Here is a 13,147-nt window from a genome sequence, read left to right as displayed (position 1 = left end):
AAGGCAGTGCTGTGTGATGTCACCAACTACTGGAAACTGCAAAGGCCACTGAAGGCAGCGCACACTTAGATTTAGGCAATTTTAGCCAGAAAGCTGCAAATTTACCTAGTTTGCACTAAAGTAGCCAAAAAAATGACCAGGAACAGTAGATAATGCTATTAAAATGCCACATACACAGTTGAGTAGTGAAAAAAAGCTGATTTACTTCGACTTAGGGTGTCAATTAAAGTCATTATTAATTCTTCTATGCATTTGAACATAATTCATAAAAGATACATATTTTTTTCTATTAACTATTTTCAAAAGTCACAAAGTACAGAAATAACAAGGACAGCACAGATCCAGAGACAGGGACTATGCTGGGGTTATACAGTAAGACTTTCTATAAATAGTACAGCAAAACAAGTGCCCTGAAAATACAGTGAGCAGTGGAGTGAGAAGGAGCTGGGAGCAATTACTGGAGCTGCTGGACAATGAAATCAATGCAATCAGGTGCAGGAGTGTTGCGCAAGAGATGGTCACATGGTTAGACCTGTGCTATGTGGACTAGTGTGGAAGTTCATACTAACAACAGAGCCATACAAACTACATTCTACCAAAAACATGCTATTAAAATGGTAAATAAATAGGTCTATATAGAGCTGTTCTACCTTCAAAGCACAGGTTAAAGATGACCTACTGTGCTTATGTCTGCTATACAGTAACAATCTATGACACCCAAGGATCATTATGTTATAATTTGGACATTTTAAAATTGCAATATTAATCTAAAACGACTTAATAAAAGATATAACTCCGCTGACTTCCGATACAGAAAGCTGCAGTGCCCAATGAGAGCTGATGTCGGCGTAAATGTCACAACAAAGACCCGTGTAGCTGTCGGCACCTCCGACGAATAGCTGCAGATCAAGCTAGCGAGCAACGGATTTTATACCAAAATGATTACATGACGCTGCCTTAATCGCTGATTGTGGCCGTATGCCAGTGGCGGTGAAAACGGTTGTTGATCAGCAATACGGCACCTTGAAATTAAATGATTAAAGATTGCTTAAACATGCACAAATCACTCCAAATACAACATTGAGTGAGTAAATGGTGAGGGGAAGCAACTATAACGTGGTTAAAAGGTCTGAAAAGTCCATTTTGCATTATAGATCTGCTTTAAGAGTCTTGCCCAAAGACAGAACAACAGGTTGTACAAATTTATCTCGGTGGAAAGAATCCAAGAGAGGTTCAAGACAATTGCATGCCGAGCCCCCCACTTATGGCAAGTCAAAAACAAGAAACAATTACCTCTTAAAAGTGTATGTTTAACCACAAATTGTATCAAATATATACATAATGTAATGGTGTACCCTAATAATTTTATCCAGCATAACATAGGATCACCAGTATAAGTATAGTTAACAGCATAGTCTACCTTCTTACCGCAACTATGTACACTTTCAAACACACCTTGTTAGTATTACACAGCTACAATCCCTTTTTTAACATGTGAAACAAAAAGGAAATTCTAAACATTTTCATTATTTTCAATCAGCTGAAGTACCTTTGATCCAAAAGGCACATCTCTCTTAACGCTCCCATAGGCCTACAATTTATGCATATGACGTCACAACATTCAGAAGCTTAGCAGTGAATAATTAAATACTGTCCTGTGAAAGATATTCTCTCAAACCAAATCTAAAATGCTGCTCATCTCCATGGACATGTTATTGCTTTGCCTAGAATGTTCCACGGTATGACGTCAACGCAAAGGTATGCAGTCTTTTTATTATGCATACTGAAATACAGTGAGTCATTCAAGTGGGTGCTTATGATATAACCTTGACAGAGCCACTTTACCCTTAAAAAAGATTTAGAATGTTACTGTTGAAGAAAAAATTCTGTTAGGGCGAGAGTTGAAGAGAAGAGGCAAGAAGCAGCAAAAGTTTGTTTAAAATCATTGTGTGAGACCCCGCACCTCGAGACATTGTGATAGTGTTGTCCATCCCTATTTAGTACAGTCCAGTCTGGCTATGCTTGAGTTGTAGGGAGTATTATACCTCTAATGATGCAGACTAACAAAGACATAGCTGGCAGTGAGAGCCCTCAGTACAGCACATTGGTTTTAGGTCTATATCATAGAGAAAACTGATATGAACAAAAATTTATCTGAGGGTCGCATTTGCCAACCAACATGTGCCATTGGGCAAGACACTTCGCACACTTTTACTTGTATCATTGTGGTGTGTGAGCGATTAGTGGCACAATCGGTGGTGCAGATTGGCAGCGTGGGTTTGAAAATATCATTAATTAATCATTTTCAGTAAACAATGCCCCTCAACTTTCCTACTGAGTGGCACTGAGAGGTAGAACTATGGGCAGCATCACAAACAAAATGTGTTTTTTTTCTTTTTTGGCCTGATTTTTGTTGCTGGAGCTATTTCTTTTTAGCTCAAATTAGCTTTAGACAGCAAAATGGAAACTGAAAGTAGTTTCTGTGTTGTTGCTGTGACTCTGCAGAGCTTAGCTAGTTTGGTAGCTAATGATAGGGGGAGATAAAAGACACTTCAACTCACCCTAAAACAATTTATATCTTCAACACGCAGACTCAGAAACCTCTTATTTAAGGAGCGAAAGGTTTAGTTCAGCTGTGTCTGATCCTAAAGTCTTTGTCAGTGATAAATGTGCGCGTCGTCTGCAGTGTCTCTTTTATTCAGCTAAGTGTTAACTGGTTTTCTACTACTGTTTCTACTATTTTTCTTGTTTTAGATGCCAGGTACAAACTACATATTTAGCAGAGTTGTAGACTTTTACATTTGTTATTAAACTGTAGCTGCTCTTTCACAGTTTTTACAAAATAAAATGTCATTACTGCCATTGACCCTTATATAATGTCACCATTCATTGTAAAAAAAAAAAAAAGGAAAATTGTGATGTCATCTGCATAACCTCTATTGATATTTTGCAGTGACATAGCTAACCTGCTAGCTGCCGCGTTCAAAACAGGAAGTGACCATGGGCTTGCTTCTGAAACCATTGACTCTGGCTCCAATTCCCTTTCTATTAAAAAACCGTCACCCTTTTCTCCGTAACTGCTGCTGTTATGTCTTAAAATGTTTGTATTAACCCGCTCAACATGATCCTGGTATTTTTAATTCGCTATTGTGTCTGTAAATCAAGATATGAACATTAATAACAGACAAATCAGACGGCTGCTTTCCCTGAGGTTGTTCCCACTAGCGTTAGCAACAGGTTTGATTGACACCGCTCCCTGCTAAACGAGCAGTGTTGGTAGGAACGGGTGTGACCTTCAACAGCCTTGCTCCAGATTGGCTCTTTGGATGCTATGATACTTACTGTAGGAAGTCCAAATATGGAACTCGGCTCAAAATTTGCCCCGTAACTGCTAGCCTCCAAGAGATTCATTTGGCTGCAGCCGAGTGACTAACTGAAAAACTGTTTGTTAAATGCCAACTTATGACTGTAATGTTATTTGAGAAGGACTTGTTTAACAGCACAAATCAACTAAGTGAGTTCTTTAACCCTATAGCGTCGAAGGCTATCGTCGGCGATAGCGCGCGGATGCGGACTTTCCAGCAGCGTAACTCCGCAACCAGTCGTGCTCTCATGTATAAAATAGAAGTAGATGTGTGGAAAAAATGCAGTAAATTCTGATACTTCCTTTAATATGATTTTTATGGCTAACAAAAATATAAAAGTCTAGGTGAGCTATACTGGCCCATAGTGTGCTCAGTCCTTAAAGGGTTAAGGTCAGACTGTGTTAAAACCAAACTCAGATTAAAGTCTAACTTGAATAACAGAGGTTCAGACAGTGCTGTGCCTCTAGTTTGCACCACATCCCCAGGGAATGTTGATGACATCAGCTGCTGGGTATCAATATTGAAAGGTCATATCTTGCTGAACTCTTCTTACTGGATACTGCAGTGTTTTAAGTGTGACTCCTCCATTTTGGCTCCAGCTGAACTCGGTGGTGCTGAAGCTGGGGGACTTGCAGGACGTTTGGCCTCTTCTAAATGAGCCAGAACGGTCATTTAAATGTGGGTCAGGACGCTATTATCAGGAGCTCAGCAGCCTCCTCATAAAACACTGAGGTTAACAAATAAAGACTCGCTGTTATGAGTGTACTGTACTGTAGTAGTTTAGTGTAATCTAGTCTCCAAGTCGCTCTGATAGACAAGCAGCAGCGGGTGGGAGTTAGTTTCACTTATGCAGTTATATCAAGTGGATTGAATTTGTAGTATTCTTAATCTCACACTTGAGTATCCTTGCACATGTAATTATTATTATTTTGATTCCAGTAATACAATGGAGACAAACAAGTGTGTTTTTATGTAGCCTACCTTACCTTCCATACTTCTATTTTTACCTGGTATAGGTGTAGTTGGTCAAACATTTACATATGAATGGAACGGTTGTTGGTTCAATTTTCCCAGCACATACCACAGTGTTTATTGCAATTACTGTGTGACTGTGTCAGGTAGGGCATCTGGCATATAAACTGGCAAATGACTAAAAAAGTTTATACAGTAGCCATTAAGAATAATGTGTGCATGGATGACAAAATTAAAATAAAAAATGATATCCATGTTGTTATTATTATTATTATTATTATTATTATTATTATTACTATGTAACTTTTCAGGTAGAGGACCCGCCACCTGCTCATGTCCATGGATAAGTTAATACTTTGCTTGGAATATTCAAGAATATAATATTAAACGTATCAATCTCCAAGGAGACAAGTTGGTGACGCCACCAGGCCAAGTGACAGGTCAGATCTATGGAGAGATGACAATGCTCACAGTAATAATGCATGTTTCCAAGTTAATTCAGAGCAACAAAAACACTATCACAGAACAAATGTAAGATGGATTTGCTATTTGCTATTTGCTATTATTGTTATTAATGCTATACTGTGGAACATTCCAGGCAGGTTACTAGCAGGTGACAGACCCTCCACCAGAAAAGTTACAGAGTGCACCTTTAAGTCTTTCTCCATGCTTTATTTACAGCTAATTAAGGAGTAGTTATTGTACGGCGATACCTATGCATACTTTTGTTGTTGTGAAATTAATTAATATACAAATTTCTCTTTTTGTCTAATATTAAAACTTTTTTCCCCTATTAAGATTCACCAGGTCTTTTGACTTTTTCAGATAATGTTTGGTTGTGGTTGAGGTCAGACGTTTTGACACAGTAAATACCAGGTTTCACAGAAAAGCACTGCATTCACCAGGCTGCAGCGGGTCAATAAGAGAACGGCTAAATTGCACTATTGGCTTCCCAGGATTTGTGCATCGATGTGTGGAGTAGCCGCATGCTGATCATAAAATGGAGCATATATTGGAGGAAACATCATTTTAGAGCTTGTCTGGAAAAATCCAATAGGTCGTAAGAATGTACTGTGAGGGACTATGAGCATTTCTGTTGCACGTTTTATGTATAAAGCTGTACTATAAGATGATAGAAAGTGCATATGACTTTTTTTTTTAGTTTTTAAATTTTGGCGATGTTTATGTTTTACTCTCTGGTTGGACATGGGCAGCAAATATCACATACATAGGGGTAATTCTAGGGATTCAGAAATGTCACTGTTTGGTTTGATCCATGACACACGATGTACGATTTGAGGCGCAAAAAAAAACAAAAAAAACACACCATGTCATTAATTCAACTTTCATGCCAAAAACTGACAGGTACGGGTGGGCAATTGGGAAAAAAAGAATCATGACTTTGTTCTCCCATCTTTTTCCAGATGGACAGGTGGACTTCAAGCATAAAGAGCAGGGTGTCAGAATCACTACAGGTTTTACGCCGTGCTGATAGAACCAATAAATCCGGAGAAATCCATTATCCATTTATAGTTTGGAATGAGTGTGTACAATATATATAAAGCCTAAAAGTATATGTGCATTACCGCTATTGGCAGAGACCTGTACGTTGTCCCTATATTAAATTAGTTCTCAAGTTTCACTCATAAATGGTGAGAAAATACGCTTTCCATAACTTTAATTACAATGATAAGAACCACAGAAGAAGAGAAAAGAGCAGGAAGAAGAAGGGGGGATTGGGCTTTGGCAATAAACCTGCTTATTCTAGTAGTTATTTCTTTGGCTCGATTACTTGATGACAAAACTTGGTGATGAAAAGTAAAGGTCAAGCAAAAGAGTGGGACATTTTTGACAGTGCTGCTTATCGTTACAGAAATAACATAGTTTTATACCCCCACAAACTGTTACCTAGCAACTATAACCAAACCTTGCACAATAGCTATGATTATACTAATAAAAATAAACACAGCATATTTATTAGATTAAACTGGTAGGAAAACGCCTTCCTCATGCATAAACTGTATTTTTCTAGCCTGGGATCCAGAATACACACTTCAATACTTCATGAAGATGTCAGTCTGGTCACTGGTCAATCTCCCCGTTTTCAAATGGGTGTGATTGACAGGTGGATTAGCAATTACCCAATCAGGGTCACACATGGGAAAGAATAAGGATATATATATATATATATATATATATATATATATATATATATATATATATATATATATATATATATATATATATATATATATATCAAAGGGGGCTGAAAAACATTGTGGATTTCTGTTTCGTGATCAGGTTTGACCAGGCTCAAAAGCCAACAGAGTTCATGGGAATCATTCTGGATTTGCCAGGCAAGTATTTTTGTACTTTTCTTCAACTTTTCTGACAATTAACTGATGTAAAACTATGATAAATATGAAAATGCTATATTCCCTGAAAACAATGTATTAACATGTTTAATTAGTTTCAGTTTAGTTTTTAATGCTCTGAGTCCCGCCTTCCCGTGCTTTCCGCTCTAAGTTATTCCTCTTCCAGAGTGTTACTGAAGCTTTTTACCATCTAAAAAACATTGCAAAAATCAAAGGTATACTATGCATGCATTTGTCTCTAGTAGGTTAGACTAATGTAAGGAGCATTAAAACAGCTGCAGTACATCCAGAACGCTGCTGCTCGGGTCCTGACTAGTACCAGGAAGTATGAGCACTCTCTCCATGGACCAGCACCAAAGTACATCTCCGACATCTTAGTGCCATATGAACCATCTCACACTCTGAGGACTTCAGGGACCGGCCTCCTGCTGGTGCCCAGAGTGAGGACTAAACATGGGGAATCAGCATTTCAGCTTTATGCAGCTAAAATCTGGAAGTTTGCCTGAAGATGTGAGACAGTCCTCTACTTTGACAATGGTTAAATCCAGGCTCAAAATGGTTCTGTTTAGCTGTGCATGTGACTGAAAGGTTTTAAGGTTCATTTTATCATGATTATTTGTGATTATTTATGTTTTGATTTGTGTGACTTTAATGTCTTTCTTATTCTGTAAAGCACTTTGAATCACCATGTGTACGAATTGTGCTCTACAAATAAACTTGCCTTGCCAATTAGGAGTGTTCAAATAGTGCCAGGAGAGGTCACATGATTAGTCAAACATGCATGGATGACATAAAAAACCTCTTCAGTCATGTTTTTGATGAGGGAACAAGTTACAACATCGTAGAAAGCTCCAAAGAGTTGCTTTTGCATAATACGCCCCTCTTTAAAATATCTACAACACTTTAGCAATGTTGAGAAATAAATGTTAAATTAATACTGCCTCTCACAGACTTGGAGAATACGTGGACAAAGCAGGTGAGGTGTCTTGGCCAAGGACACAATAAAAGTATGGATTGCCTCAAGGATTCTAACTCGTAAGCCTCCAGTTTGGCTCTGACTCTACCATCCAAACGACTGCTGCCACGAGATTCAACATAATCGTCACATTACTCATTTAAATTATATATTACTGTAGTTGGATCTTATTTGACAGATTGTCTGAGATGATTTTCTGATTTGAAACCCATGATAATGATACATGAATCAAAATCACCTTCATATAAATGGTTTCAGAAAACGTCTGGAATGAGTTTCAGTTATAAAAAATGTGTCTCGGCACAGACTGTTCCTCATGATTAGATTTTAAGATGGCATAGCTCTTTGCACTGCCAGCCATCAATCCAATCGCTTTCAAATTATGCATAAAGTCAACCAGGAAGACTGTATTTCCTTGTTCCTGTCTCTCAGCCAATCAAAGACGTTTCCAGTGTTAAAAAAACTCCTGAATTCAATGTACCAGATGGAATATTGACTCTAATTTTCAATGCGAGAGTTAGCGTTAGCCGGCAAACATCACAAATCTATGAAAAAACTGCAATTTTGGCATCTGACAACCGTTCTGGATTCTTTGCGTTGGGGCTCTATTTTTGCAGAATGCCGGAGCCGACTGCAAGAGTTTTCCCTTGATAAAAAGGTTAATTATCGCATGAACACGTGGTTACATGTGTGCAGGTTAAAAGGCGATAACTACAGCAGCACAGTAGAGAACAGAACAAAGCCGCTCCAACACTGCAGTTGTAGCTGGACCAGGTGCAGTTTGAGTAAGGCGTAAGTTCTTCTTTGGTTGTGACTGTAATGTTTTAGCCTGGTTAAGTCCTACAGCCTTGGTTTAGTTTGTCAGTCATGGTTCATTGCTGTTTCATAACTTTAACTTTAACAGAGCTTTACCGTCACACCAATGGAAGTATAATAAAATCTGGAAAGTGAACCCAAGATGGCGTCATATTGTTTTCACCGGCCTGTGCTCACTGCTACATGGGCCCATAAATAATTTTCTCTTCCGCATTACTTTCTCAATATGAGCAAGCACTTCCCACCATGTGACATCAGAATCAGAGCGATGGCAACATGGTAAAAAGCACGGGCTCAGAGTGAGGCTAGCCTAAATCTTATAACGCTAAGTTTTAGGTGCTTCAAGGATTTAGGATTTTCATTTTGCAGAAATAGAGAAGAAGCCCTACGAACACCGACCTCTGTGGATGCCCTGTCAGCCAAACACAGGCAGTTTGAGTTCCTAAAAAATGCATTGCGCTTTATGGGGAAATTCTTTCTAGGCCCAAGCTCCCGGGAGCTGCAGTACCTATATAGTACCTAAAGTCTTATACAGTGTTTATTATTGATACACTGGTTCACCAGCCTGATGCCGTCTGATAAAAAAACATTTTATAACACAGACGCACATAACAGAAAAAAACAAAAAAACTACAAATTTGACTTTATTGCATGAAAAACGATGGGTACTGCGCCTATCACAACATGCAACTTGTACTTTTTGTCATGTTTACATTCTTTACCTGACTCCTCAAAGTCGTGGTTGGCTAGTGTCCAAGCCTCCCGGATCTGCAGCAGGCTGGCCTCCATGGCTTTGAGCTCCACCGCGGGGCAGTTGCAGTGGGGGTAGTCCGGTTCACACGCACACCAGCAGTCATTGTTCCGGCACACCAGAGAACCCTCCTCATTACAGCCGATGTAACTCAGAGCCGCCTCCACGAACCGGGCTCGGAGGTACTCTGGCAGGACCGACTGCAGCCCTGGGGAGGAGAGAGGTTCGGTGAGAGGAGGAGTCGGGGAAAGGAGGGAGGATGCATGGAAGTGTTGTGTCTTATGGTGTAAACGTGCCATGTTGTGATTGAAGAGATATTACTGTATGTGATATTTAAAAAGTAAGTTATTGAGCTGGTTTTGTATTGTCGCCTTTCTGACAAAACATCGTCCAGTTTTAAGTAGTGTTTTCACGATACTAAATTTCAAACTCAACTGCAATATTAAGGAATAGACTTGATACACAGTACTGATTCCGATACCACAATGATAATTAAACAGTTAATTTAGTAGAATATAATTTTCAGCATTCAATCATAGTACTATTTTATATTCCCATGTGGTCTTACATCTGTGTAATCGTTCAGTCATCCAGGTATGTTCCATAGTGGTCCATGGGCGTATACTAGTCTATTTGTCTTATACTTGTTACGATACAGCTCAAAATCATTCTAAAAATATTCAAGAAAGGTTCAGTTCTGTCCTGTGAATGTGACTTTTTCAGTATCGATACCTGTGCAAATGAGTATGTAGTTTCGATACTAGTTTTAGTAAAATTAGTTTCAATTCTTCAACCCATCGACGTAAAATTAGCACTCACCTTTTTTACCAAAGTCAAAATGTACTACTTCAACTTCTGACTCTGGCACTTTGTAAATGTCACTGTGCAGAGTTACTGTATCTTGTTAAATCATTTATATAGTTGGTTAAGTCATTTTAGGAGTGATTTGACCCTGGCCGCCTTGAACAGCTTTTGTAATGGCGCTTAATCATGAAATGCTATTGCTACCTGCGGTTTTTTGCGCGGTGATCAAAAATAAATTCCATCGATAATCATTCCAATAAATTCTCCAGCATCCGAGCTAAACTGTCAGTGCATCCTTATCCCTGTCGCCTGCTCATTTCCATGGAGATGTTATTCCTCTTCATGGAATATTCCGTACTATTGCTCAAAATTACCTTAAAAAACATGCATTCTCACTGTGAGCAGGGTCACCTCTCCACAGATCTGACCTGTTACCTGCTTGCCTCAGTTGAATAAATATATTTAATGCCAAGTAACAGCTCCTACACTGCATCATTAAATAACTATTTGGTTTGTTGCCTGAAATAATATTAATTAACTGCATGTGTTGTTGATCTACATTTTGGCATTATATTTTAGCATCTTGAAATGTGTTAAAAGCAAATCGGTGTCAAGCTCTTTAAATCTCTATTCTAAAATTAGACTAAATTGACTCAAAACAAAATAAATTTCAATAAGATTAATTTTAACATTGTATACTGGCATATCAAGCTCTATGAAAACAGAAACACTTCTCCTTATATGGCAGGGAAAGACGGATTTTCTTTGGATGCTGAAATAAACACAGCGTAAACCAAAAGACCTCTCACTTTTTCAAACCTCAATAATATAAAGCCACTTGACTCTGGGTGATATTTTCAAGTGGCTCTATTTACAAGAGGCAGAGGAGGTTATTCGAAGAGCAAGTGGACAGTTGTGCGATGTTTTAAGTGTATCGCACATGAACTTCGCAAAATTAGCCTTATATGTTGTCAAAAGGCATGGATTTAATGAATGAAAGGAGCTAAAAAAAAACACAATAGAGGTACATTAGTGAAAAAGTCTAATGTAAGATAGATAAGTTTAGTGTCTTACTGTGGAACAAGAAAATAAATATCATATCTACGAAGGTTCAATATTAACTCCACTGCTAAAACGTATTTTAAATGACCACTATATAACCTTTCTAGTGAAGTCTGCTACCTCCTTGCCCCTCGTCCTAAAGATTCCGACACCACAATGACAATGAAAAACACACTAAATACGCCTTCAGCTTTAGGTAATAGACAACGTCCTTTAAGGGACAGATCACGACAGCGACTGAATCGATTTTCAGCTTTCTGTAAACCAGTAAACCTAAATAAGTGACCTTATCCTTACAGCAATGTTACATACAGAAGGTTGATCACAGCTTTTAAGAGGAAACAGCTCACACTCACTAAATTTAGGAACGGACCTGACACTTTGGAAAATATTTCAATTATTTGAAGGGCATTGGCAACCTGCGCAGAGTCTTTTAGGAACATTGCCGTATCGTCTGCCAGTTGACTAATAAGGATATTTTTGCCCGCAGTGGAGATGCCATCAGTGGTGCTGGACTTCATATATTCACAAAAAAATGTGTGTAATCATGAGGAAAAAATACACGGATACAGGACATCTTGGCAATAGTGCAGCCTTTGCAGTTCAGTGAGTGAATTCTGGAGGTTCTGAGGTTTCACATGAGGCCTAACTAGACCCAAACGATAATATTGAAACAAATTTAAGCCACTGACACAAAAACCCTAAAGAATTATCCCCCAAAAACTATTCTAAATGTGGATTATGGTTTAGAAGACAAACTGCAACAAATAAACAGCAGAATGAGACACTTTGGTAGTTAGTTTTATATCGATAATGAGCCATAGAAGTTATTTATTCAACTCTCCACTGCTCAAATCTAATTGGAAAACAGCAAAAATAACCAAAAGTTCCCGACTACTACTCACCAAAAGTGATTATTCCAACTAATACATATTGAACAAGAAGTAGATATAGTATTTATTGTGACAGACCAAGGCTTGTCCATATACTGATAATAAAAAAAAACATGTGTATGTGTCCTTAAGGCGCTGACAACCCAGGTTCAGTTGTCACCGTAATACATTTTTAAAACTGTAAGAGCACAAGCTGCATACAGTTCCTGAAAGCAAAACACTGACAGAAAAACATATCCAGATTTTGTTGCTTACCATGTTATTATTTCAAGTCCAGGGGGCATAACAGGGAGTGTGAAAAAAGCTCTACTCATCTTTCAATATGCTCAAATTCATTTTAAATTTTCATGTACTACTTTTTCTCCCCCCCCCCCCCCCAATGCCATTATACTTACTGGGTCTCACTCACTTTGGCGCTATACAAGCATGAACGCGGATAAAAAAAATAAATAAATAAAACTAGAGTGATTGTAGCTTAATTCATCGCGACACTTTCACGCTGCGTATGAGAGCTTTTGCCAGAGAAATGTAGCAGTGACAATTCCATCAGAAATTGGTGCAGCTTCAATTATGGGGAGCCAACCTTGCAAATGAATCTTGTTTTCGGGGCTCTGGACCAAAACGGAGCTGACAGAATCCAGGTTGTCATAGTTACTGCATCCGAGGGGGCCCGTCCTGGTCTCCGTCACCTAAAGGAAAGCAGAGAGAAAGAGGAAAAATGTATCAGAATGTGTTCAGAGGTCGGTAGTACGCAGTTAGATTTACTTTAGAAACATTTTGAAGAAATTGTACTTCTCAGAGTAGTTTTCAAACAGCATACTCCTACTTTAGTAATATATTTGACGGTGTAACAGTACTTTTCTTTACGTATCCATTGTGGTACAACTCTGCTTAGCTCAGTTTCATGTTTTTGCTCTTTGTGACTCGTTTTAAGTTGGATGTTTTCGCTCCTCATCAGATCCCACTCCCTGGACTCGCTCAGCTCCTCTGTCTCCGACCCAGCGCTCCACGACCGGTACAAACTTCACACCCTCCGACCCAGCTCACCTCTACCGGCACTGCTCAGCTCGTCTCTGACCCCGCTGCTCATGCTCTACTCCTGGACCACAGCAAACGCCCCGCTCTCAACTCCC

The 13,147-nt window shown here is 38.8% G+C and overlaps 1 protein-coding gene across 1 annotated transcript in view; it reads right to left on the bottom strand.

Annotated features, from left to right (window-relative positions):
• The window catches only part of brinp3a.1 (bone morphogenetic protein/retinoic acid inducible neural-specific 3a, tandem duplicate 1), a 169,116-nt gene that overhangs the window by 34,212 nt on the left and 121,757 nt on the right, over positions 1-13,147 (bottom strand). The window contains exons 4-5 of the mRNA XM_055221544.1: positions 12,598-12,703; positions 9,227-9,463 (exon numbers count right to left, since the gene is read on the bottom strand). Coding sequence (XP_055077519.1) covers positions 9,227-9,463; positions 12,598-12,703 — 343 coding nt within the window. The remainder of the gene's footprint in view (positions 1-9,226; positions 9,464-12,597; positions 12,704-13,147) is intronic.

This window comes from Periophthalmus magnuspinnatus, chromosome 4 (assembly GCF_009829125.3).
Source record: "Periophthalmus magnuspinnatus isolate fPerMag1 chromosome 4, fPerMag1.2.pri, whole genome shotgun sequence".
Classification (NCBI taxonomy): Eukaryota; Metazoa; Chordata; class Actinopteri; order Gobiiformes; family Gobiidae; genus Periophthalmus; species Periophthalmus magnuspinnatus.
The sequence above is the reverse complement of the archived record's forward strand: the minus strand, read 5'-3'. Positions and strand labels throughout refer to the sequence as shown.